Source organism: Gopherus flavomarginatus, chromosome 4 (genome assembly GCF_025201925.1).
Source record: "Gopherus flavomarginatus isolate rGopFla2 chromosome 4, rGopFla2.mat.asm, whole genome shotgun sequence".
NCBI classification, from domain to species: domain Eukaryota; kingdom Metazoa; phylum Chordata; order Testudines; family Testudinidae; genus Gopherus; species Gopherus flavomarginatus.
This window is the reverse complement of record NC_066620.1, coordinates 76,923,015-76,950,536: the sequence shown is the minus strand read 5'-3', so window position 1 is coordinate 76,950,536 and position 27,522 is coordinate 76,923,015. Positions and strand designations below refer to the sequence as shown.

The 27,522-nt window shown below is 44.0% G+C and overlaps 1 protein-coding gene across 1 annotated transcript in view; it reads left to right on the top strand.

The window, feature by feature from the left end:
• WDR64 (WD repeat domain 64) overlaps positions 1-27,230 on the top strand; it is a 137,690-nt gene extending 110,460 nt beyond the window's left edge. The window contains exons 20-28 of the mRNA XM_050951595.1: positions 454-605; positions 1,363-1,468; positions 3,928-3,989; positions 4,879-4,988; positions 5,890-6,078; positions 10,285-10,384; positions 24,314-24,394; positions 25,268-25,375; positions 27,123-27,230. Of these exons, the coding sequence (XP_050807552.1) occupies positions 454-605; positions 1,363-1,468; positions 3,928-3,989; positions 4,879-4,988; positions 5,890-6,078; positions 10,285-10,384; positions 24,314-24,394; positions 25,268-25,375; positions 27,123-27,230 (1,016 nt within the window). The remainder of the gene's footprint in view (positions 1-453; positions 606-1,362; positions 1,469-3,927; positions 3,990-4,878; positions 4,989-5,889; positions 6,079-10,284; positions 10,385-24,313; positions 24,395-25,267; positions 25,376-27,122) is intronic.
• Positions 27,231-27,522: the final 292 nt, after the last annotated feature.

Sequence of the window (27,522 nt, the reverse complement as noted above, 5' to 3'; positions counted from 1 at the left end):
GTGGCCAATGCCACAATCTTGCACTTCTACTCCCTGGAAGACTCTGATCAGTGAATCTGCACTTTTGCAGGTCCCCTGGTCATATCCCTTCCCTGCCCTGCCCCGACAGTTAGAGATGCAGCAGAACACTGCTGGGAGGCACACAAGGGGAGCACAGGCCCTCTATGCAGCCTCTCTGAAATCTGCCCCCCATGCTGTGAAAAGGGATCTTCGCACCTGTGCAGGAATGATGCAGTTTGGCACAGGAAGTGTCACGAGAATACTTCCTAAACAATGTGTCTCCAAGTTTTCCCAATGGCTCCTTGCTAGTATTTATGAAATATTTTCGAAGGGGCCTTGACATTTTCATTTGTCAAAGTTAATGATTTTCTTAGCATTTTGCCATTGCTTTGTGTTCAAAGAAAGAACTGTAAGAACTATGGCAAGAAGATAATAGGGTCAATTATTTTCCAGAAAGGGAAGAGACAACCAACGAGAAGGATGTGCAACCCTCTGACACCAAAAAATCAGCCTCTGGCTTCTCCAGAAACATAGCTGGACATACATGCTCACCAATACTGGCATCTGCTCATGAAAATGGCTGTGTCTATCTATGGACTATTGAGGTAATGTATTTGATTGCATTTTTGGAGGAGGTGGGGTTGAAAGAAGAAAATGCTCCACATCTTCAGCATCCTGCTCTCACCTAACATATGAAGTTATAGGAGTTTTTTTTTTTCACTGATCATTATTTCTATGAACAAATTTAGTGCTGCTTTAACAGCTGTAGCAAAGGAAAAGGCGGAGGGAAAAAGGAGGAAAATCATGGCTTAGAATAATTGTAGTGACAACTGTCTGAAAAGGTATGTAACTCCCTTGGGGTCCATCCTTTACCCACCTCTTCTGCCTTTTGAGACAGTGTGGTGGGCAAGGCAGAGTCTGCGGCTCCAATTATAAGAGGAAATCTGCCCTGTTAACTGACTCTTTCTTTGAAAAATAATGTAGCAATAATGGGTGGTGCAACTGTATAAATGAGTAGAGGGTCAGGTATGACTTGCATGTTGTGCAATCCGGTTGATGTCAATATGAGTTACAAGACCGGGAATAGTTTGCTTCTAGGTGGTTTAATTAAGACATATTATTAAAAGGTTTTAGGGACTTCAGTGGTTTTAATTAAGTGTGATACTGAACCCTCCAGGTATAACAAAGCAGCTCAATGTATGTTATTGGTATAAAATCTGACTAATATGGTTTGTTATTTACTTAATGCATGAAAAATCAAAGCAACAGAAAACATTGCATCATGTTAACATGATAAAATTTCTGTTGCTTTGATTTTTGTGTGGATAAAGTGTAGAGGAAAGCCGACTTTATTTGTTTTAGGGAGATTTACTGAGAGAAGTTTTGCCCTTCACAAAGCACCCTGCAATTCCTCTGACTGCTCTGTGCACTGATATCTCTGCTAAAATGCTTTTAGCAGCCACCAAGGGTAAGTGACCGCTTCTCAATCACAGTTCTCCTGTCTCTTCGTAGCGGTTGAAAAAGATTATCGTGAAAACATGCTGGGAATGTGGCAATGAAAGGCCAAAACAAAACTGCATTAAAAATCAAGGAAAGGGGGTCTACGGGAGTAAGGAATGCAGGTTAAAGCCAGAAGCTAACAACACTATCAGTACGGAGGCTACTTTCAAGAGCCATGTGTTATATTTTCTTTACACAAAGAATTCCCATATATTTACCATCTAAATTCCCTCATTTTAAACTAAGGGCAAAGATTAACAATAAGAATAAGCAAAAGTCCCACATTCTCCATAACCAATGGTGGCTCCAGGCACCAGCACTTCAAGCGCATGCCTGGGGAGGCAAGCCGCAGAGGGTGCCCTGTCAGTCCCTGTGAGGGCAGCAGTCAGGCAGCCTTTGGCGGCATGCCTGAGGAAGGTCTGCTGGTCCCATGGATTTGGCAGCAATTCGGTGGCGGGGACGCCGAAGCCATGGGACCAAAGGACCTCCCGCAGGTGAGCCGCCGAAGGCTGCCTCACTGCCGTGCTTGGGGTGGCAAAAAAGCTAGAGCCGCCCCTGTCCATAACCGGCCGCTGCAACTAAAAGCAAATTGGCTGCTGTTGTTGCACACAGACAGAGGTAGTTCATGGACAGTGAAAAGTTCAGTATACAACAATGACCTCTCTTTCATAAATACACAGCAGAGTGAGGGGAAAAAGCATTACTGATGCCTCTGCTGGCAGCCCTTTCTCTGATCATTAATTTAATGTTTAGTGAACCTCAAAAGGTTGAAGGTGGCTTTCATTTGGCAAAACATGCAAAAGTTTGGTTGCTTATCTGAAGCTTATCTAAACCTCTTCAAACTTTGTGACTCTTTGTGTCTTCAAACTTGCCCTGAAAATCTTCTTTGTCTCCATCTGTCTCATGAGACATCAGGTACTTATATTTCTGTTCCTGCTGGAAATCCCATGAGAACAGAGTTTCTCACAGTAATTCCACACTTCCTGTCTGTGCTTGGCAGAAGTGAGATGGAAAAAGCTTTTCCAGGCCTTTCAGAATGTAACAATGGTTTGAGGTTGACACCAAGGGTGCACTGCATTGCAACAGGATATGGGGTAGTTTGTGTGGACATGGCCACCCTAGTTGTACTCTAGCTAGCTTGCTAAAAATAGATGTGAAGACTCCATGGACTTCAGCACTAGCTATGCAAACAAATGTGCACACAGGGAGGTCAGGTGGGTTTGTGCAACTCGTTGAAGTCCACACCTGTAGCATCCTCACTTCTATTTTTGCTGAGCCAGCTAGAGTACAGCTGGCATGGGTATGTCTACATGAGCTTCAAATCATACCCCTGGTTGCAATGTAGACATACCCTAAAAATAGACAGAGGTTCAAGGGAAAGCTTTCTCTCTAATCAACTATCCCATATTGCACAGGACAGCAAGGAGCTTTTTGACTATTAATGGAGGAATATTCCGTGCTACTGTCATACCACCTTTCTCCTGCATTTGATGCTTTCCCCTTTTGTCCACCTGCTTGCATGTTACTGGCTGCAGATTCTAAGTGGCTGCATGAGGTTTTCCTACCGGTTCTGCTCAGTGTGAGTCCTGCACTCCCCTCCCTTCTCCCCAGTGCTGACACCCATTGCTATATTGCCTGGATAGCTTCTGTTAGCCCACCTGCTGCTATCTCCTCCCCTTTCATCCTTCCCCACTAGAGCTGCCCATATTTCTCTCTGCCCAAGTGTACAGTTCTAGAGACTAGGTCTGCCACGAGTGGTGGCTGTGACTACCCAGAAGCCTCCTAGTGGGAGAGCAACAAAGGGGAGTTTTCAATGGTGATGGAGGAACTGGAACATGGCAGGAAAACTGGAGCAAGGAGCAGTGGAAGGACACTATATCAAGGTAAATGTTCCCATTTCAGTGGTCAGTCTCCCTCATCTTGAACTGTGTATCCCACATGAGTGCACTAGAAAGGCATGAGATATTTTCTTTTTCATTATGCATGTGATTAATCAAACTCTTCCCAGTTTGTCATTTTAAAATGAAAAATGTCACCCCTATGAAACTCCCTCATGTTTGGTCTATGCTGTAGCTAACTCTGCTTAGTAGGTGACCATCTTTGTGCGTTTGTAATTATTTAAAATTCTTAGATGCTTTTAACAAACAGTTACATGTATGCTGTTAATGTGACATTCTTCATAAATAGGCTGGAGATCAGTATTCCATCGTAACATATGGACTAACATTTTCTCCTTTGTTTGCTAATGAAATAGTTAAGTGACATTTACGTTATCCTAAAAACTAACTTTCAGTGCCCAGACCATTGGCTTCCTTCTGCCTTGTCCTTACCTAGAACACTTGGTAGCATATCTAGCAACAGAGGACACCTATAAAGAGGTTTGAACCTCTTTTGAAATGATTCTGTTTTGTTTTTTTTTAAACACAGAAGGGCATATTATGCGCTGGAATACTGGCTCATTCCTGGAAGATCCACAAGATGAAAATAAGGTGAGAATGAAAAATCATTGTTCCACCTGAATAACTTGCCATTCACATATGACAGGTAGAGAAAAATGGAATCGTACGTCACCATCCTGAGACAAGTTCAGTCCACTTTCTTCCCATCTACAAAGAGTAAGCCTGTACTTTTGGTCTGAATTGTCTATTTCAGACTGAGAACAACATTAAGAACAAAAGTAAAATGTCACTGGCATAACTCCATTGTGTTCAGTGGAGTTACACTAGGGATGAATTTAGCCTAGTGTCTTCGTGCACACTGCCTTCAGCTTGTTCTATCATAACCTTACAGAGGTGGAAGTAAGCCGGAAAGCCATGCCGGACCTGACCGGCTTCCCCAGGCTGGCGATTTAAAAGTTCCATGGCTCCCCGCACCGGCCAGAGCCCCTGGCCCTTTAAATCCCCATGGGAGCCCTGCTGCCACTACCCCGGGGCTACAGCACCTGGGTTCGGGCGGCGCTTTAAAGAACTGGGGGTCCAGCCATTGCGGGGAGCCCCGGGCCTTTTAAATCATCGCCAGAGCCCTGCTGCTGCTACCCTTTAAATCTCCTCTGAGTTCTGGTGCTCCCAGCCACCTATGCAACTGGTAGCTCCAGGGGTGATTTAAAGGCCCTAGGTCTCCCAGCCACAGCCTTGGGGCTTTAAATCTTGATTTAAAGGCTCTGCCTCTTCCGGTTGAGGCTCCGCCCCTGCCCAGGACTCAAGCATACAGATATGTCCTTTAACTTCCTTTCACCCCTGTAACCTCACTTCTTTAGAGTCTGAATATAGCCTGCTTCATAAGGACGCTGTGGTGGTAATAATGTTAGAGTACATAGTGGACTGAAATGTGGTCAGCGATGGTTTTTGTTTGGTTGGTTTTTTGCTTTCCTCCTCTTAGCAAATAAAGCAGCAGCTCTGCTGGCGAGCTCATTCCACCAAAGTGGTCAGCCTATTCTACGAGGAGGAGAAAAACCTGATAGTGACAGCCTCTGTGGATGGTTCTGTCAGGTACAGACATGGCTAATGCTTGCTATTGATTTAGCTTATGGATTCTCTTTTCCCAGATCTCCCCTTTTTGCCTGACTTTTGTCTAGCTGAGAACTGAAATAACTTTAGATATCTGTTTTGGTGAGGAAAAAATCAGTTCTGCATGTGCACAGCTTAGCTTTAGACATAATGCATCCACTCTTCCCCCCACCCCCAAAGCTCTCAGATACTTTTATTTTTATTTATTTAGTTTGAACCCCACCAGTCTCACAAAATGTGTAGAGATAGACAGTCAAGTTTTTCTTCAAGTGTGTGAAATTGAGCACATAAAGAAAGGCCCTATCGTTCTGGAAATGAGCTCCTTTTTGGATCCAATTTTAACTTTGTGCAGGTGCTTGTCAAATTAATATGCCAGGTTATTTTGCCCTATATGTGATATCTTGCAGATTAAACCATTGCAATTTCCTGGATAAAGAACAATGTTTTATAGCCCCTTATGCAGTTTGCTCTTAACAAAAAAGTAAGCTTCAAGTTTCTGAAACAAATCAACAAATCTAGGAAATTTGACTTCTAAAAATCTGTTTGGTGGTGGCAGCATCTCTCTACAGAGACAGTTGAGGTTGTTTGAAGTGCGTTAACTCTTCATACTTTCACATTTTTAAATTTAATTTTAGCCTTGGCACTGAATGTCTTGGTTTTTAAGTATTATTTTTTATAATTATAACATTCTTCTAAGGTTTTTCTACCCTTAATTTACTTAATTTGCTATGTACTCTCAATCATAACTCTGATATTGTCTTACAACTAGTCTACTACAGTGGTCAGGGGTTATTGAATTACATAATATTGTTCTAAAGGCATATCACTTTCTTTCAGTTTCTAAATTTACCCACTTTTCCCATCTCTCCTTCTGCACCTCTAGGCTCTGGCATGCACCAACCGGACACTATGTTGGTTACTTTGGACAGCGCAGGGTGTTTGAATTATCAGAATCCAGTGATTTGATTTTGCCCTGTGATGTTAATGAATTTCCCGTTATAATCAAAGAAGACAGCAAGTACATGGAAAAGAAGCAGAAGTTTGAATATCCCCTAATACTGGACAGGAAGAAGTAAGCTCATAAACACTTATTTACATGTGCATTGGGGACTATTAACAAACACATCACACTTTCAGAAATTTTTTCATCTGAGGATGTGTACTCTGACACAAGTTTTACAATACTCCATGAGTTAGACTATATCCCCATTTTACAGAGGAGTAAACTAAGGCACAGTGGTTAAGTGACTTACTCAAAGTCATATAGCAAGTGGCAGAGCCAGGACTGGAGCCCTGGAATTCTAACTACTAATTCTCTGCTGTGATAATTAGATAATCACTAAAGTTAATCAGAATGTATGTATTTAATGTACACTCTTGTCAAGTTTGGGAAATTGTTTCCCTCTTACTGACTGAACCTTCTAAAAAACAGTTTCAAGATAAAACTTTTTCTTACCTGATCTCAACACAAAGATGAAGCCTTCTAAAAGTTAAAGCAAAACCAGCTTAATTGTTGAGGAATGGAGATGTAGAATAAAAATGCATTTTTCCTGTATTTTCTGGTGTGTGTGCTCATAATTCAAAGCTGGGAGCTTCAAAGTTGGCATGAATGTTATGGTTTCAGCGTAGCAGCGGTGTTAGTCTGTATCCACAAAAAGAACAGGAGTACTTGTGGCACCTTAGAGACTAACAAATTTCTTTCAGCATAAACTTTCGTGGGCTACAACCCACTTCTTCGGATGCATAGGTTAGCTGCAGGGTTAAAAATAGCACTGCAGACATTCAGACTTAGACCCAACACCTTCCCCTCACTGGGTTTCAGAATCCGGGTTCCAGCCTGAACCCAAAATGTCTACACTATTTGTAGCCCCACAAGCTCAAGTCAATTGACCCAAGCTCTAAAACTTGGTGCTGCAGGTTTTTGTTTGCAGTGTAGACCTGTTGTACTAGATGAGGTTAGAGTGGCCAGTTGATATAACACCGTGTAGACAGAGTACACTGCAGTAATTAGATTGATGTGAATTAACTACTGCAAGTAAATTATTACATGGCTAGCCTATTTTTGTTTGCAAATATTTCTCCAAAGACTTTATTTTTGGCATATTTTTCCCTATTTGTAATAGCTGAAATAGCTTATGCATGGAAATTAAAGCATTTTGTGTCTTGTTGGTCACTTAATCCATATGTATTATTTCTGCTTCCTTATTGTATAATTACTCTTCCTCATTTATTATGCTAATGTTTTAAAAGTTTCAAATAGTGAATTGAGATAATGATATCCAAACAAGGAATAGATGTTTCTCAAATGTTCATACACATAAAAAGGGTCCAAACATGATTGAACCGAACAGATGTTCAGAATTCAAATAAACATTTGCGAACATTGGCCCAGATTCCCAGCTGGTGTAAGTAGCCAGGGCTCCATTGACTTGCTGAAGAATTTCAGTGAGTAGCATTCTGTGTTAATTTGTTTCAACTCTTCTCAACAGTGGAACAACAGGATGTAGATCCTTAGCTGGTATAAATCAACATGGCTGCATTAATTGTAAATGAGGCTAAGTTGATACACTAGTTGAGGATCTAGCCCTACTGGATTTCACTTTATAACTTGGGTTGAGGCCCACCTAGTCTGGCAACCAGTTAAATCAGCAAAAAAAAGCTCTGCATTGCCATGCAGTGATGGGATGTACAAACCCCATACTGGACAACAAGGAGTTAAGGGATTATTTTAGGCTCAGCCAGGCCCTGCCCTGCCACACCTGCAGCAAATGCTCCATCTGATGGAGAAATTAAAAGGAAGGGAACTAGCTCATTTGGGTAGCAGGAGTTCAGGTGAGCAGACCTACAGCCCACAGCTCCCCCCCAGAGATAACCAGAGATGGAAGTATCCTGTGGACCTCGGACTTTGGGAACCTCCTTTACTTATTGTGGTTTGGGTTTCCCCCCCAGGGGAAAGTCTTGGACTAAGATGACCCCAGGAAGTGGACAACAGGAAGAGGCCCAGGGAGAAGAGTCTTAAGCCGCCTTGGTTGCCAGATTACTGGTAGCTCAAAGGGCCCTGGGTCAGAGCCCAGAGAAGTGGGAGAGCCTGGGGCTCCCCTCCCCACAATCCCCATGGCAGTCAGGAGTTGCAGCCATAACCGCTAGACCAGGGGTCAGCAACCTATGGCATGCGTGCAAAGACGGCATGCGAGCCAATTTTTAATGGCACACTGGAACCTGCCGGGACTCCAGCATGCCATTAAAAATCCTGCCCAGCCCGGCCTGCTCTCCTCTGCCCGCCTCTGCGGGGGCAGGGAGCAGAAGCATAGCTGTGCACACGGGGTGGGCAAATAGTCCCACTCTCCCAGCACGGCAAGCTGCGGGGTCCACACTCCCAGGCTGGAGCGCCAGGCCGAGCACAGCAAGCTTCCGGCCCCTCCCCTGCCTTCTCCCCTCCCCTGGAGCCCTGCCGCTGCGTGCAGCGCTCTGGGGGTGGGGGCTGCGCGCTCCTGCGGGGCAGCGTGTCTGGCTATGTGTGGAGCCTCATGGTAAAGGGCCCAGGGCTGGGGGGGTTGGATAAGGGGTGGGGGCCGTCAGGGGACAGAGAGCAAGGTGGGTTGGATGAGGGGGTGGGATCTGGGGGGGATGGCTAGGGGTGGGGGGTCTCTGGAGCGGGTGGTCAGGGAGCGGGGGGGGTTGGATAAGGGGTGGGGACAGTCAAGGGACAGGGAGCAGGATGGGGGGGATCCTGGAGGGCAGTTAGGGGTGGGGGGGTTGGATAGGGCATGGGAGTCCCAGAGTTTGTGAGGGGGAAGGGGGTGAATAGGGGTCAGGGGATCGGGAGCAAGGAGGTTCCTAGGGTGGCAGTTAGGGTGGGGGGGGTCTCTGGAGGGGGTGGTCAGGGGACAAGAAGCTGGGGGGGTTGTATGAGCTGGGAGTTCTGGGGGTCCTGTCAGGAGGCAGGGGTGTGGAGAGGGGTTGGGGCAAGCAGGGAGTGGAGGGGGTTGGATAGGTTGGGAGTTCTAGGGGTCCTGTCAGGGGGCGGGGAGCAGTTGGATGGGGCATGGGAGTCCTCGGGGTCTATCTGGGGACAGGGGTGTGGATAAGGGTCAGGGCAGGTAAGAGGACAGGTAGGGGGTAGGGGCCAGTCCAGGGACAAGGAACAGGGAGGCTTAGATAGGGGGTGGGGTCCTGGGGGGCAGTTGGGGGCAGGGGTCCCAGGAGGGGTAGTCAGGGGACAAGGAGCAGCGAGGCTGGGAGTTCTTAGGGGGACAGTCACCCAACCCTTTCCCCTGAGACCTGCCCCCCGCCCCCCCCACACCACGCCCTCTGTCCTGAGCCCCGCACACCCCCCAGGCCCCTGCCCTGAGCCCTGTACCTCCCTCATACATACCAGCCCTCTGCTTGACTCCTTCATCCCCCTCCCACAACCCTAGCCTTGACTCCGGCACCCCCAGTCATACCTAGCCCCCTCTCTGCCCTGACACCTCCAGCCCCCAGCCCTGACTCCACCCCTCTGCCCCCAGCCCTCTGAGTCCTGGCTGCCAGCCCCGCACAGCCTGCTGCTGGTCTGGGGTTCTGGCTGCTGGACCCTTGCCAGCTGGGGTCCCAGCCACAGGCCTCGCTCAGCCTGCTGCTGGCCTAGGTGAACAGAACCCCAGACCAGCAGTGGGCTGAGCAGGCCAGCAGCATAAGATCAACATTTTAATTTCATTTTAAATGAAGCTTCTTAAACATTTTGAAAACCTTGTTTATTTTACAATACAACACTAGTTTAGTTATATAATATATAGACTTATAGAGAGAGACCTTCTGAAAAACATTAAAATGTTTTACTGGCATGCGAGACCTTAAATTAGAGTGAATAAATGAAGACTCAGCACACCACTTCTGAAAGGTTGCCGACCCTTGCGCTAGACCATGATCCTCCAAGAGAGGACCATTACCCATGCTTAGAACCTGGCATATTGTCACTATGTTCTAGATGGAAAGTAATGTTGAGTCATTATGACACAATGAATTGGAGTTTAGTCCTGATAATTACTGATCCATAGATAAACATACCAGCCTGAAGATGGCAAATACATAGTGAAAGAAAATTAATCCCACCTAGATTGGTGAAGTGTTAACTAAGTAACATCTTGTGACATTTATCAAGCACCTACATTAAATTTTATTCTGTCAAGATACATAATGAAATTCAAAGTAATTGTATTTCTATGCTAATTGTGTGATACTACATGCTGCCCTCTGTTTATAGACATCAGGTTTTTTCCTTCCTATCTCTTGCGAACAGGTGGAAGTCATTGACCAAATCATCCTTACTTTCAAAAAAGCCTAGACCCTTTGAAGTGGATCAGGATTTCAAGTTTTTCAAAGCTCTAGCTTCTCCTAAGGTAGGTGAAGAAACATGGTCAGTTTGTATTTCTTTTATGTAATATTCTGGTAGATGTTTACATTTGGAAAATAGTCCAAAACAAATGTCAGAGGCCTGTTCTGTAGAAAAGAATAGAAATAATCAAAGGGGTTTGTGCAAACTGTTGGGTTTCAATTCACACGGTTTCACACTTCCAAGTATCCAATCTGAGAGATACTAGGTTGAACTTTCCTAGTTTGTATCAAAACCGTATAAAACATGGTTCCAATGCAAACCCTGTGAAATGTGAAGTTTTGTAGGGCTTTGATACAAACTAAGGAAGTTCAACTGAGTGCAAACCCTGGGGCACGTGGATCCATGTTCACATTGCACTTCCCATCAGTACCCGGGGACACTAATGATCCAACCAGTGGCCCAAATTCGGTGATAAATCTTGGTCACATGTCACATGAGGCACGTTGTGTGTATGCTAAGAAGAAGTTCAACCCTAAATATCACAGATTTGCTTGTAAGGTAGATGAGAGTGCTGGCAAATCTCTTTGTATGTCTGGTCTTTGTTTCAAGGTTTTAATTAAATCTAAAATCTGGAGAGTTCTGTGTCAGCTTAAATTTCACTCTGAACATTTTGCACAACTCTAGCTGAGTGGGAGTGCATTATACATGCTCCTCTATCTGGCTTGGTACATGGCACCTTTGGATCAGATTTTCTCTTCTCCCTGCAAGGTGTATTGGAAAGGCAAAAACCAAAAAGAGCCAGTCCAGTGAGAACAAGTGGCCTTTTTCTATGTGAGCTCCTATCTGCTCCTCCATGAAGTGACATTCCTGTCCTCCAGTGACAGAATGGCTGAGAGAAGCAAGCTGGAGTGTGGACTTCCTGATATCTTCCTGAAATTCCTGATATTGTGTCCCCATCTGTACAGTCAGCCATTATCTTAATGTGGTCAACAGAACTGATATAATTATCTACCAGAGCTGCCTCTGGCAGACCAAAAATCTTTCTGGCAACTACGGCAGCAGAATGCGAGAGTCCCATGCCCCCAAGGCAGATTGTCTGGTACAAGACAGCACTATTGTTCATGGTCAGCTACTCCATTCTTCCTGCTCCTTGTGTAATAAGGATGGGGTGAAGATGATATGCTCCTCTTTGATGCATGTCCCACTACGTTGACAGCCAGCATCTCCTTTCTCCTGGTCCTTGTTCACTGAGATTCTAAAAGTGGCATGGTTGGGTCTTACTCCTGTCATAAACAGATAGCTAAGGGTTAATGTCTCTTTCACCTGAAGCACCTGACCAGAGGACCAATCAGGAAACCGGATTTTTTCAACTTTGGGTGGAGGGAATTTTGTGTCTGAGGTCTTTTGTCTTTGTTTTCTGGCTGCCTGCTTTCTCTGAGCTTTGGAGAAGTAGTTTCTATTTTCTAGTCTTCTGTTTCCAAGTGTAAGGACAAAGAGATCAGATAGTAAGTTATATGGTTTCTTTTCTTTGGTATTTGCATGAATATAAGTGCTGGAGTGCTTTGATTTGTATTCTTTTTGAATAAGGCTGTTTATTCAATATTCTTTTAAGCAATTGACCCTGTGTTGTATCATCTAATACAGAGAGAACATTTGTATGTATTTTTCTTTCTTTTTATATAAAGATTTCTTTTAAGACCTGTTGGAGTTTTTCTTTACTTCAGGGAAATTGAGTCTGTACTCACCAGGGAATTGGTGGGAGGAAGAAGTCAAGGGGAGATCTGTGTGTTGGATTGCTAGCCTGACTTTGCATTCCCTCTGGGGGAATAGGAAAGTACTTTTTGCTTCCAGGACTGGAAACAGAGAGGGGGAGTCACTCTGTGTAGTTTCACAGAGCTTATGTCTGTGTATCTCTCCAGGAGCACCTGGAGGGGGGGAAGGGAAAAAGGATTATTTCCCTTTGTTGTGAGACTCAAGGGATTTGGGTCTTGGGGTCCCCAGGGAAGGTTTTTCAGAGGGACCAGAGTGCCCCAAAACACTCTAATTTTTTGGGTGGTGGCAGCAGGTACCAGGTCCAAGCTGGTAACTAAGCTTGGAGGTTTTCATGCTAACCCCCATATTTTGGACGCTAAGGTCCAAATCTGGGACTAAGGTTATTACATGAGTGGCAGCTGGTGGGATCTAGACAGAATCCAGAAGCCAGTAGAAATATTATATTTTTCTTTTCTCTGCTAAGGGCTTTTTAGCAGAGAGAAGCAGTTGGTTTTAAAAGGGAACCAGAGAGAATTTTTTTTTCTGCTCTCTCTGGCAGTTTGTGGCTTGCATGTTAAGGGTCTTTTGTCATGCAATAGCCCTCCCATTAGGAGGCAAGTACCAGCACTTATAGGCATGCAAATAAAGTGGTTTTTCTGGTTTCCCTTCATTGAACATTAGCTAGAGAGAGAAAAGGAAAAAAGCACTGTTGCTAGGCAGACTCCAGGAGGGAACAGAGCCTGCAGTTCAGAAGATAAACACCGGAGGGCACCCCAACACAAGAAAACAGGAACCATGACTTCTAAGGCAAAAATTGACGCCGAAGAACAAATCAAAGAAGCTGAACACAGGCGACAACTGGAAATAAAACAAAAAGAGATGGAGATGAAAGAAAGAGAAGAACAAATCAAACAGGCAGCACACAAAAGAAAACTAGAGGAAGAAGAGTTCGCCCACCGAAGGAAACAAGAAGAAGAAGAGTTGGCCCACCGCCGAGAAATGGGAAAGCACCAAAAAGAAATGGAAAAACAACAAAAAGAGAATGAAGAGAAGGAAAAACAGAGAAAACATGAACTGGAGTTGGCAAAAGCTGGGCTGCCTGTGCCAGCCAACCCTAACAACCCGGCGCCAAATATTGCTCCACAGCACAGGAAATTTCCCACCTACAAGGCAGGTGATGACACCGAGGCCTTCTTGGAAAATTTTGAAAGAGCCTGTCTTGGGTACAGCATTCCCGAAGACCAGTACATGGTAGAATTGAGGTCACAGCTCAGTGGACCTTTAGCAGAGGTGGCAGCTGAAATGCCTAAGCACCAAATGAATGACTATAAACTTTTTCAAACCAAGGCCAGATACAGGATGGGGATAACCCCAGATCATGCCCGTCGGCGCTTCAGAACCCAAAAGTGGAAACCCGAGGTGTCATTTCCCAAACACGCCTACTACATTGCAAAAAACTATGAGGCCTGGATAACAGGAAACAACATTCAAACCTTGGAAGAACTGAACCTCCTCATACAAATGGAGCAGTTCTTGGATGGTGTTCCTGAAGACATCACACGGTACATACAAGATGGAAATCCCAAAGATATCGCTGAGGCGGGGGAGATTGGAGCCAAATGGATGGAACTGGCAGAAAGCAAGAAAGCTACTGTCAAGGGGAACGATTACCCCAGGGGGCACACAGACCATAAACCCTACAACCGAGGACAGCCAAAGACCCCACATACCACCCAAGTAAAGCCACAGATACCCTACCCTTCAACCTCACCAGTCTCCAGTAACTCACCTCGGCCCAGTGACCCATCAGATGGAAGATGCTTTAAGTGTAATGAACTGGGACATATCAAGGCCAACTGTCCCAAGAACACCATGCGAGTGCAATTCATTACACCACCATCACACCAAAGATCCCCAGGCCCGGATGCCTCTCAAATACCCTTGGAGCGAAGGGAAAATTTGAGAGTGGGCGGAAAGAAGGTTACTGCGTGGAGAGACACGGGGGCACAAGTGTCAGCTATCCACCAATCCTTCGTTGACCCCAAATTCATCAACCCAAAGGCCAAAGTTACAATTTACCCCTTCATGTCACAAGCTGTAGACTTGCCTACAGCTCAACTGCCTGTCCAGTACAAAGGCTGGTCAGGAATGTGGACTTTTGCAGTCTATGACAATTATCCTATCCCCATGCTACTGGGGGAAGACTTGGCCAACCAGGTGAGGCGGGCCAAGAGAGTGGGAATGGTTACACGTAGCCAAACCAGGCAAGCTTCCAGACCCATTCCTGTTCCTGAACCGTCCACAGAGGCCCCGTCTGTGTTACCAGAGACCCAGACAGAGGTAGTGGACCCGGATTCCATGCCAACCACTGAAACAGCCACAGCACCTCCAGTCCCAGTCCCGGAACTGGAACAGCAACCAGCACCAGCAAGTGCAACCACATCTTCAAACTCAACGCCAGAGGGCGCCAGCGAGCCAGAACTGGCAGAAGCAAAAGACAGCCATACCCAAAAGGCTCAGCCAGAGCCTGAAATACCCTCAGGTGCACCAGCGGAGAGCGGTTCACCAGCAACGGAAACAACCCCATCACCTACATCGCTTCCAGAGGGACCAAGCCCAAGTCCACAGTCTGAGGAAGAACTGGTGACCCCAGCCTCAAGGGAACAGTTCCAGGCTGAGCAGGAAGCGGATGACAGCCTTCAGAAAGCGTGGGCGGCGGCACGGAACACCCCACCGCCTCTCAGCTCTTCTAATCGATCCCGGTTTGTTATAGACCAAGGACTTTTATACAAGGAAATTCTTTCTGGTGGACACCGGGAAGAATGGCAGCCACAAAAACAGTTGGTGGTTCCAACTAAGTACCGGGGGAAGCTCTTAAGCTTAGCCCATGATCATCCCAGTGGCCATGCTGGGGTGAACAGAACCAAGGACCGGTTGGGGAAGTCCTTCCACTGGGAGGGGATGGGCAAGGACGTTGCCAAGTATGTCCGGTCTTGTGAGGTATGCCAAAGAGTGGGAAAGCCTCAAGACCAGGTCAAGGCCCCTCTCCAGACACTCCCCATAATTGAGGTCCCATTTCAGCGAGTAGCTGTGGATATTCTGGGCCCTTTCCCAAAAAAGACGCCCAGAGGAAAGCAGTACGTACTGACTTTAGTGGACTTTGCTACCCGATGGCCGGAAGCAGTAGCTCTAGGCAACACCAGGGCTAACACTGTGTGCCTGGCCTTAACAGACATCTTTGCCAGGGTAGGTTGGCCCTCCGACATCCTTACAGATTCAGGGTCTAATTTCCTGGCAGGGACCATGGAAAAACTGTGGGAAACTCATGGGGTGAATCACTTGGTTGCCACCCCGTACCACCATCAAACCAATGGCCTGGTGGAAAGGTTCAATGGAACTTTGGGGGCCATGATACGAAAATTCATCAACGAATTCTCCAATAATTGGGACCTAGTGTTGCAGCAGTTGCTGTTTGCCTACAGGGCTGTACCACATCCCAGTTTAGGGTTTTCACCATTTGAACTTGTGTATGGTCACGAGGTTAAGGGGCCATTACAGTTGGTGAAGCAGCAATGGGAGGGGTTTACGCCTTCTCCAGGAACTCACATTCTGGACTTTGTAAGCAATCTGCAAAGCACCCTCCGACACTCTTTAGCCCTTGCTAGACAGAACCTAAAGGATGCTCAAGAAGAGCAAAAGGCCTGGTATGACAGACATGCCAGAGAACGTTCCTTCAAGGTAGGAGACCAGGTTATGGTCTTGAAGGCGCAACAGGCCCATAAGATGGAAGCATCATGGGAAGGGCCATTCACGGTCCAAGAGCGCCTGGGAGCTGTAAACTACCTCATAGCATTTCCCAATTCCTCACTAAAGCCTAAAGTGTACCATGTTAATTCTCTCAAGCCTTTCTATTCCAGAGACTTACAGGTTTGTCAGTTTACAGTCCAGGGAGAGGATGCTGAGTGGCCTGACGGTGTCTACTACGACGGGAAAAAAGACGGTGGCGTGGAAGAGGTGAACCTCTCAACCACCCTGGAACGTCTGCAACGGCAACAAATCAAGGAGCTGTGCACTAGCTTCGCCCCATTGTTCTCAGCCACCCCAGGACGGACTGAACGGGCATACCACTCCATTGATACAGGTAATGCTCACCCAATCAGAACCCCACCCTACCGAGTGTCTCCTCATGCCCAAGCTGCTATAGAACGGGAGATCCAGAACATGCTACAGATGGGTATAATCCGCTCATCTACCAGTGCATGGGCATCTCCAGTGGTTCTGGTACCCAAACCAGATGGGGAAATACGCTTTTGCGTGGACTACCGTAAGCTAAATGCTGTAACTCGTCCGGACAACTATCCAATGCCACGTACCGATGAGCTATTGGAGAAGTTGGGACGTGCCCAGTTCATCTCTACAATAGACTTAACCAAGGGGTACTGGCAAGTACCGCTAGATGAACCTGCCAAGGAGAGGTCAGTATTCGTCACCCATGCGGGGGTGTATGAATTCAATGTCCTTCCTTTCGGCCTTCGAAATGCACCCGCCACCTTCCAGAGGCTGGTAGATGGTCTACTAGCTGGACTGGGAGAATTTGCAGTTGCCTACCTCGATGATGTGGCCATTTTTTCAGACTCCTGGCCCGAACACCTACTACACCTGGAAAAGGTCTTTGAGCGCATCAGGCAGGCAGGACTAACTGTTAAGGCCAAAAAGTGTCAAATAGGCCAAAACAGAGTGACTTACCTGGGGCACCAGGTGGGTCGAGGAACCATAAACCCCCTACAGGCCAAGGTGGATGCTATCCAAAAGTGGCCTGTCCCACGGTCCAAGAAGCAGGTCCAATCCTTCTTAGGCTTGGCCGGATACTACAGGCGATTTGTACCACACTACAGCCAAATCACTGCCCCATTGACCGACCTGACCAAAAAGACCCAGCCAAATGCCGTTAAGTGGACTGATGAGTGTCAAAAGGCCTTTACCCAGCTTAAGGCGATGCTCATGTCTGACCCTGTGCTCAGGGCCCCGGACTTTGACAAGCCATTCCTAGTAACCACGGATGCATCTGAGCGTGGTATAGGAGCAGTGCTCATGCAGGAAGCAACAGATCACAACTTCCATCCTGTCGTGTTTCTCAGTAAGAAACTATCTGAGAGGGAAAGTCACTGGTCAGTCAGTGAAAAGGAATGCTATGCCATTGTGTACGCCCTGGAAAAGCTACGCCCATATGTTTGGGGATGGCGGTTCCAACTACAAACTGACCATGCTGCACTAAAGTGGCTTCATACTGCCAAGGGGAACAACAAGAAACTTCTTCGTTGGAGTTTAGCTCTCCAAGATTTTGATTTTGAAATTCAACACATCACAGGAGCTTCTAATAAAGTAGCTGATGCACTCTCCCGTGAGAGTTTCCCAGAATTCAGTAGTTAAAAAGTGTTCTTAAAATGTAGAAGTCTGTTAGTTATATACTTAGTAGTATAGGTAAAGGTGTATGTGTTGTATTAATCTGTTTATTTTCAAGTTCAAGAAGGAAATCGCCGCCAGTGAGCTTCCCCACTGTCTGCAATTTGGGGGGCGTGTCATAAACAGATAGCTAAGGGTTAATGTCTCTTTCACCTGAAGCACCTGACCAGAGGACCAATCAGGAAACCGGATTTTTTCAACTTTGGGTGGAGGGAATTTTGTGTCTGAGGTCTTTTGTCTTTGTTTTCTGGCTGCCTGCTTTCTCTGAGCTTTGGAGAAGTAGTTTCTATTTTCTAGTCTTCTGTTTCCAAGTGTAAGGACAAAGAGATCAGATAGTAAGTTATATGGTTTCTTTTCTTTGGTATTTGCATGAATATAAGTGCTGGAGTGCTTTGATTTGTATTCTTTTTGAATAAGGCTGTTTATTCAATATTCTTTTAAGCAATTGACCCTGTGTTGTATCATCTAATACAGAGAGAACATTTGTATGTATTTTTCTTTCTTTTTATATAAAGATTTCTTTTAAGACCTGTTGGAGTTTTTCTTTACTTCAGGGAAATTGAGTCTGTACTCACCAGGGAATTGGTGGGAGGAAGAAGTCAAGGGGAGATCTGTGTGTTGGATTGCTAGCCTGACTTTGCATTCCCTCTGGGGGAATAGGAAAGTACTTTTTGCTTCCAGGACTGGAAACAGAGAGGGGGAGTCACTCTGTGTAGTTTCACAGAGCTTATGTCTGTGTATCTCTCCAGGAGCACCTGGAGGGGGGAAGGGAAAAAGGATTATTTCCCTTTGTTGTGAGACTCAAGGGATTTGGGTCTTGGGGTCCCCAGGGAAGGTTTTTCAGAGGGACCAGAGTGCCCCAAAACACTCTAATTTTTTGGGTGGTGGCAGCAGGTACCAGGTCCAAGCTGGTAACTAAGCTTGGAGGTTTTCATGCTAACCCCCATATTTTGGACGCTAAGGTCCAAATCTGGGACTAAGGTTATTACAACTCCTCCTGGCCTCATAACATGTGTGGCTTACTTCAGGGTATGACAACCATGTGGTTGAGGTATTCTGCCATTTAACCCCAAAGGCTGCCAAATATTCTTCCCCTTAAGCTAAGTTGGTCATGGACTCCAGATACCATTTTTCTCTATTGCTTGCTATTACATCAAAGGGAACGGATGTGGCTTTTGTGGGACAGTTCAATGCTCCCTACAAAGCGAGGAACTATTGGTGATTAGAACCTAAATCTATTGTACAGCAGCTTTAGGTGCAGTAGAGGGGGAGAGAAATGTGAAAAGAATATACTGGGTAATACTGACGACATATAACATTAAAATATACTGTATTACTGAAGTGAACTCAATGGCTGAATAGAATGTGGGACAACTCAACAGGTGTGTGCTCTGCTGAATTCTGATTTGCATTTTAGCTTGTGACTTGTACTACTTAACTTGGTAATATTGAAAAAGATGATTGGGCTGAGAGGCCATATCATCATGTAAGAGGAGACTGCTCTTGTTTTCAGTTACTTTTTTAATTCATGGATACCTCTGAAAGTGTTGACACAATCTTGCTTATTCTGTAGGGGACCATGTAAATACATCTCACCATATTTGCATATTCTTCAAGGTGTGTGTGAGTACCTAGAGGTCTGCAAAGGCACTTTCAGATCACATGTATGCACCTTAATGAATTAACATTAATTCTGTGATGCTATAAGTGCTGAAGCTAAGAAGTCTAGAAGTCAAACCTGAGATATATGGGAAGAAATTAATGAGAGATTTTTTAATTCTGAGGATGTGAATTCTCTTAAACTATAACAATTGCATGTACACTTACATTATCTACCAGAGGATGCTATAAAAAAGGGTTAATATAAAATTTAATTAGGGACATCCTTTAAAATGCAATTTGATTTTGCAGAAAACTCATATTTCAGCATTTTATGAAACCTGACAGTTATTTCATTTTTAGATATATTTTTTCCCTATTGCATGATCATAAATTGTGTTCCTAGTGGGAAATCAGTACTATATCATGTAAGGCTATTGACCTCCACTGTCAAATACATGGACTCTAATAACCTAGGTAGGTTTTAGCAGTCATATTTTTGCATGGATGAAATATCAAAGTACATCCAACATTTGCACAAATTTGGCCTTTCCATCAACATACAGCATAAATGTCATTTTGTTCCATGTATTATTTATTTCCTGCTAGGCAGCTGAAGAGTGAAGTGTTGTATGCTCAAAGAGAGAGTTCCCACCTGACTCCTCTGAAATGGAACTGTCAGTTGGGAGTGGAGTCCCCTGGGAGTTCCCATGGTGACTGGGGTTAGAACTCAGCCCTCCTTTAGCAACATCCCCCAAGCAACACATACTCTTAAAACTGACTTAAAAATATTTTTTAAATTGAGATTATACCCTCTTTAGAATATTTATGTTTGTATAAAGAATGCCTGAAGGGTTTTGAAAAATAAGTTTTAAAAAAAACTTTTGCAATTTCCAGAATGGCACGTCTGTTTTTCTCAAGTTCCAGGTGTTCATGAGGCATTGGAGTTAAGTACAGAATCACAGAATCATAGACTTTAAGGTCAGAAGGGACCAGTATGATCATCTAGTCTGACCTCCTGCACAATGCAGGCCACAGAATCTCACCCACCCACTCCTGTATCAAACCTGTCTGAGCCATTGAAGTCCTCAAATCATGGTTTAAAGACTTCAAGATGCAGAGAATCTTCCAGCAAATGACCCATGCCCTATGCTGCAAAGGAAGCGGAAAAACCGCCAGGGCCTCTGCCAACCTGCCCTGGAGGAAAATTCCTTCCTGACCCCAGATATGGTGATCAGCTAAACCCTGAGCATGTAGGCAAGACTCACCAGCCAGACACCCAGGAACGAATTCTCTGTAGTAACTCAGATCCCACCCCATCTAACATCCTATCACAGGCCATTGGGCATATTTACTGCTAATGGTCAAAGACCAATTAATTGCCAAAATTGGGCTATCTCATTATACTATTCCCTCCCATAAACTTATCAAGCTTAGTCTTGAAGCCAGATATGTTTTTTGCCTCCACTACTTCCCTTGGAAGGCTGTTCCAGAACTTCACTCCTCTGATGGTTAGAAACCTTCATCTAATTTCAAGTCTAAATTTCCTGATGGCCAGTTTATATCCATTTGTTCTTGTGTCCACATTGGTACTGAGCTTAAATAATTCCTCTCCCTCCCTGGTATTTATTCCCGATATATTTATAGAGAGAAATCATATCTCCCCTAAGTCTTCTTTCGGTTAGGCTAAACAAGCCAAGCTCTTTGAGTCTCCTTTCATAAGACAGGTTTTCCATTCCTTGGATCATCCTAGTAGCCCTTCTCTGTACCTGTTCCAGTTTGAATTCATCCTTCTTAAACATGGGAGACCAGAACTGCACACAGTATTCCAGATGAGGTCTCACCAGTGCCTTATATAACGGTACTAACACCTCCTTATCTCTACTGGAAATACCTCGCCTGATGCATCCCAAGACCACAATAACTTTTTTCATGGCCATATCACATGGGTGACTATGAGCCACCTGTGATCAATCAGTACTCCGAGGTTCTTCTCCTCTTCTGTTACTTCCAACTGATGCGTCCCCCATTTATAACAATAATTCATGTTGTTAATCTCTAAATGCATGACCTTGCACTTTTCACTATTAAATTTCATCCTATTACTATTACTCCAGTTTACAAGGTCATCCAGATCTTCTTGTATGATATCCCGGTTCTTCTCTGTATTGGCAATACCTCCCAGCTTTGTATCATCCACAAACTTTATTAGCACATTCCCACTTTTTGTGCCAAGGTCAGTAATAAAAAGATTAAATAAGATTGGTCCCCAAACCAATCCCTGAGGAACTCCACTAGTAAACTCCTTCCAGCCTGACAGTTCACCTTTCAATACAACCCATTGTAGTCTCCCCTTTAACCAGTTCCCTATCCACCTTTTCAATTTTCATATTGATCCCCATCTTTTCCAATTTAGCTAATAATTCCCCATGTGGAACCATATCAAATGCCTTACTGAAATCGAGGTACACTGCATTTCCTTTGTCTAAAAAATTTGTTACCTTCTCAAAGAAGATTAGGTTGATTTGGCAAGATCTACCTTTTGTAAAACCATGTTGTATTTTGTCCCAATTACCATTGACCTCAATGTTCTTAACTACTTTTGCTTTCAGAAATTTTTCCAAGACCTTGCATACTACAGATGTCAAACTAGCAGGCCTGTAGTTGCCCGGATCACCTTTTTTCCCTTTCTTAAAGATAGGAACTATGTTAGCAATTCTCCAGTCATATGGTACAACCCCTGAGTTTACAGATTCATTAAAAATTTTTGCTAATGGGCTTTCAATTTCATGTGCCAGTTCCTTTAGTATTCTTGGATGAAGATTATATGGGCCCCCCAATTTAGTCCCATTAAGCTGTTTGAGTTTGGCTTCTACCTTGGATGTGGTAATAGCTACCTCCATATCCTCATTCCTATTTGTCATCCTATCATTATCCCTAAGCTTCTCATTAAAGACTGAGGCAAAGTATTTGTTTAGATATTGGGCCATGCCTAGATTATCCTTAACCTGCATTCCATCCTCAGTGTTTAGTGGTCCCACTTCTTCTTTCTTGGTTTTCTTCTTATTTACATGGCTATAGAACTTTTTACTATTGGTATTAATTCCCTTTGCAAAGTCCAACTCTACATGGCTTTTGGCCTTTCTCACTTTACCCCTACATATTCTGACCTCAATAAGGTAGCTTTCCTTGCTGATCACTCCCATCTTCCATTCCTTGTAGGCTTTCTGCTTTTTCTTAATCACCTCTCTGAGATGCTTTGTCTACAACTCCTGCCTATGAATTTTTTCCCCTTTCTTGGGATGCAGGCTTCTGATAGTATCTGCAACTTTGACTTGAAGTAATGCCAGGCCTCCTCCACCTTTAGATCCCTGAGTTCTTTAGTCCAATCCACTAACAAATTTCCTTAATTTTTTAAAGTTAGTCCTTTTGAAATAAAAAACCCTAGTCACAGAGCTATTTTTGTTTATCCTTCCATTTAGTTTAAACTGAATTAGCTCATGATCGCTCAAACCCAGGTTGTCCCCTACAACCATTTCTTCTATGAGGTCCTCACTACTCACCAAAACCAAATATAAAATGGCATCCCCTCTTGTTGGTTCAGCAACTACTTGGTGAAGGAATCCATCAGCTATCACATCTAGGAAAATCTGATACCTATTACTATTACTAGCACTTGTCCTCCAGTCTATATCTGGGAAGTTAAAGTCTCCCATGATCACACAATTCCCATTAGTATTTACTTCATTAAAGAGGTCTCTATCCATATCCAAATCAGATCCCGGCGGTCTTTAGCACTCCCCAAGCACTATCTCAGGGGAGACTCTAGTAGCTTTCTTCCTCAATGTGATTTTTGCCCAGACAGACTCTGTCTTATCCATTCCATCTCTTCTTACTTCTTTACAGTTAACCTCATCGATACACAATGTTATTCCACCACCTTTGCCTTTATTTCTGTCTTTCCTAAACAGCACATAGCCTTCAATACTTGTACTCCAGTCATGACTACTATTCCACCCTGTTTCTGTTATCCCTATAATATCCAGTTTCACTTTCTGCACCAGTAACTCTAGTTCCTCCATTTTGTAACCTAGGCTCCTCGCATTGGTGTACAAACATCTTAATTCTTGCTGTTTGGTCTCACTCACATTCTTTACCCAATTAGGCATAAGACTTTCTACTGCCAGTATCACCTATTAGAATTGTATCTACAGTACCCTTCCTCCCTATGTCCATTCTCCTACCCACGGCTGTATCCTTTCTTACTTTGTTTTCTTCCCTCTCAATGTTAAAATCTGGCATGGAGATTCCAGGACATCTCCCAACCATCTCCCCTCAATTCCTAGTTTAAAGCTCTCTTGATCAGTTGTGCCACCCTCCATCCTAGAAGTCTATTTTCCTTCCTACTCAGGTGAAGTCCATCCTGAGAGAACAGTCCTCTGTCCATGAATGCCTCCCAGTGGCCATACATCCCAAAACCCTCCTGATAGCACCACTAACTGAGCCATCTGTTGATCACCATAATCTTGTCACACCTTTTGTTGTCCTTCTCTAGGAACAGGCAGAATCCCACTGAAGATCACCTGAGCCTCGATTTCCTTAAGTGTTTCCCCCAGCCTGCCAAAGTCTCCCTTGACACGTTTCAGCAAGAATCTAGCCCTATCATTCATTCCTACATGAAGGACAATCAGCGGATTCTTTCCCACTCCCATTAGGATCCTCTTCAGCCTCAGGTTCACATTCCATATCTTAGCACCGGGCAGACAGCACACCCTTCTGTTCTCTGGATCAGCTCTGGTTACAAGCCTGTCTATTCTTCTCACTAAGGAGTCCCCAATCATGTAGATCTGCCTAAAAGTTCTCTCTTCCTCACCCCTGTGCCCCGCCCTCATTGGCTCAGCTCAGCTCTCGACCCAGTTAGGTCAACTCTCCATTTGCTATAAAACAAGGAGAACCCCATCCTCCAATTTTTGGACAAAAACCTCCTAGGCCATTTTTACATATGGAAAAGAAACAAAACTGGACACAAAACCAACTTGTAGATGTGATTTTTTTTTCTTTAATAATATGGAGTGAATGTTATCTATGCAGATTTATGGAAACTCCACTAGATGCTATCTCTACTATCTTACTGTTGCCTGTAACTGGAAATATGTTGACTCTGTTTTCTATTTTTAAGGTTTATAGACAACCTTTGGAAAGTTTCAAGTCAGGAAACAAAGAGGCTGGTGTTGTGTTTGGGTCTATACCTATATACAGGGTAAGTTCAAGTTAATCTGCTTTTATACCTCAAGCATTGTCATTGATATAGCAAAAATTGTTAAAAATAGAAAACTTTTAAAATCACAAACCCCCTACCTTGCTCTTATAAACTGTCTGCTTCTCAATTTAATTTCTTTTGACTTCGCTTGAATTACTCCCTATCCATCTCCATTCAACGGTAGTTAGCATGATAACAGGGTGCCTCCTGTGAAGACTGATCAAAAGACCATTCTGCAAGGTGAGTCTTTCAGCCTTGTACTTCTCTTATCAAAACTCATGACCTTAAATTTATGCTCAATCTCTTTTCTTTCAACAAGCCCAAAGATCATTGTTTCTGTTGGCACAAGGCATTGGGCAATATATGCTAATACCATGTCCCACTGAGCATACAAATGCTAAGCCTGCATGGGACTTTTCATTCCAGTTTAATTGGCTTACTAATTTACATAAACAACTGCATTAGCGATACAGGCCCAAATACTAATCAGTCACATAGCTGTACATCTGCCCCCAACTGATGGGAAGGCATTCAGAGAGCTGGTGAAGAGCATTCAGCCGACCTGGCACACATGATGATCTTCCACATCCAGCTAATGTGCTTTGGAAATTTGCACCCTGCTTTCTCAGAGAAAGAAAAAATAATACCGGGGGGCTGATTCTGAACTCCTTTTCAATGAATTGGGAGAAATTGAGCTGAAGTCAAGAGATATCCATTGGATTTTTATGAGAGTGTGAGATCAGAATCAGATGTTATTGGTTCAGTGAGCTAAGAGTCTCAGAAACACTTTAGTGGCTGTTAGTTATCAATACAAACTGGTGTGCTCATAGGAGGCTATTCTGTAACATCACTGCTCTAAATTACTTTTCAAAGGTTCTCAGTATAACAAGTTACAAACCTCTCCACCAGTTGGGGTCAAAAGAGAAGCAAGACTCCTTTGACACTATCTTCAAAAGGATTAAGCATCATACACTTTATGAGGTAAGTAGATTAGCAATTTCTTCACTTTAGCCCCAGAATGTTTGCCCATCCTTATTGTTACATAAATTTCTTTCCTCCTTCCATTCAATTGATGTGAATACACAGAGATCAATTTTTTGCTACCTGAAACTAGAAATAGGTCTGACCATGACTGATACAAGCTTGTCCAAAGTGTAAGGGCATTTAGATCTGGGGATTTGTGTTAGGCACATTTATCCCAGAAATATTTAATGTAACATCCCATCATCTCCAGTTGTGTACCATAATGCCATGTCAGGCTGCACCCTTTCTGATATATCAGCTCCATATGAAACAATCAGATTACCTAACAAAGCAAAAAATGAATGGGTGGGAGTAGAAGAGAGAAAAGCTTTAAGAGTTAAAGATAAATAATTTACCATACATACTGCAAATCAAACCCAATAAAGCCAATCAGTTGTTGCTGGGGATATCATGTATACCTGCTGGACAACAGGTATTTCTCCTTCTGTTTAGAGAGAAGCCCAAACCAGAACCCTAAAATCTGCACTTCAAGTGGTTCATATTCAAACACATGGATCCAAATCCATCCTTATGGTTTCAGATCTGCACTGGAACCCAAACTGATCAAGAAGGGCAAGTTTTCATTTGCTGTTTGAAATGCTACTCAAAGTGGCAGAAATCATGGGATCACCCAATCTCTCTTATATCTTTATATTTGGAGAGAAGTAAACATTAACATCACTAAACAGTTTATCTAAAAACTACTTTTTTTCTCAGAAATGATCCATACCTGGAACAACAACTTCTTCCCCCTCCTCCATGAGCTAACATACTAAAAATGGAAGTGTAGACACAGCAGGCAGAGCAATTGGAGGGGTTAGATACCCTGAGTACATATCTAGTGTTTCAGATGGGATTGTACTTGGGTGGCTAGCCTATCCTGCTGCTTGTGCCGCTGTAGCTACACTTCTATTTTTAACATGTTGGTTCAATCAGAGGTAGCACTGGCATGTCTACCCGAACTGGCAATTACACCACCAGCTCAGTGTAGACATACCCTATGATTGGCAGGACTTGGCCTTTCCCACTCTGACTCCTAAAGCCTCCTCTTCCTAGAGCAGACAACTTCTGAAATTGCAGGCGTTTAATCCCCATGAGCTCGTGGCCCTTTCTAGGTTTCCACTTTGAATGAGGTAATCGGGGGTCCACACTCAGCACCTGGAACTCCTGTTGAAATCATTGGAAGTTCTGCATGTGAGGGCTTGCAAGAATTGGCACATAATGTATTTATCAGCAAGCTTTTGGGACCAGTTCTAATGACGTTCAAGTCAATGGCAATACTTTCCTTAAGTTAAACGGGAGCAGGATCCAGGACTAGTATCATGGCTGTGATTAAAGATACATGTGTTAAAATTTGGGCTGAACTTGTTGGTGACACCCAGGAGATGTCACAGAATGTAGTTTATAATATGCAAATAGCACAGAAAATTAAGTTGAACAGGTATTGAAATAAACATCATATGTCCTAGAAAAAACAGTGGAACAAATATTCAAAAGGAAATCTAACTCTTATTTTGTTTCCTCCTAAGTCAGAGTGGAGAACTTCCAAAAAGTCATTTTAAAATTTAGTTTTTCTACCATGTCTGATTAATATTTTCTCAGTAAGAAATATTTCCAGTAGAGTGTAGAACGGTACAGAGCTCACTCAGCACATACACTAGCAAGGGTTAATATGTGCAGCTAAATGCTCTGCTTTGTCTTACAGCCATCACGTTTATCCAAGAGAAGAAGTGCAAAAAATAGCCAGGTTCCGGCAGCAAATTTGGTCCAGTCCTTTGTCCCCTCCATTTCCTTCCAAGGTGTAAAACTCTAAAAACTGCCACTGCTGTTATCAAAAATAAACCTTGATATCACTGCAAATCATATGTAGTCAAACAAATGGTTACTGGTAAGCAGACAATCACAGCCTCTGTGTCCAACTTCTTTATTTCCAGTGCTCCAGCAATATTGTGTTAATTTATGTATCAGTAGCTCCTGTTGTCACATCATGCCCCATATTCTTCATAGAAATATGCTTATTATATGAATTTGGCATAACTAAAATGTATTTTATGCAAAATGGGTCATGTAAGTTACCATTGGAAAGGTTACGATTTACTGAATAT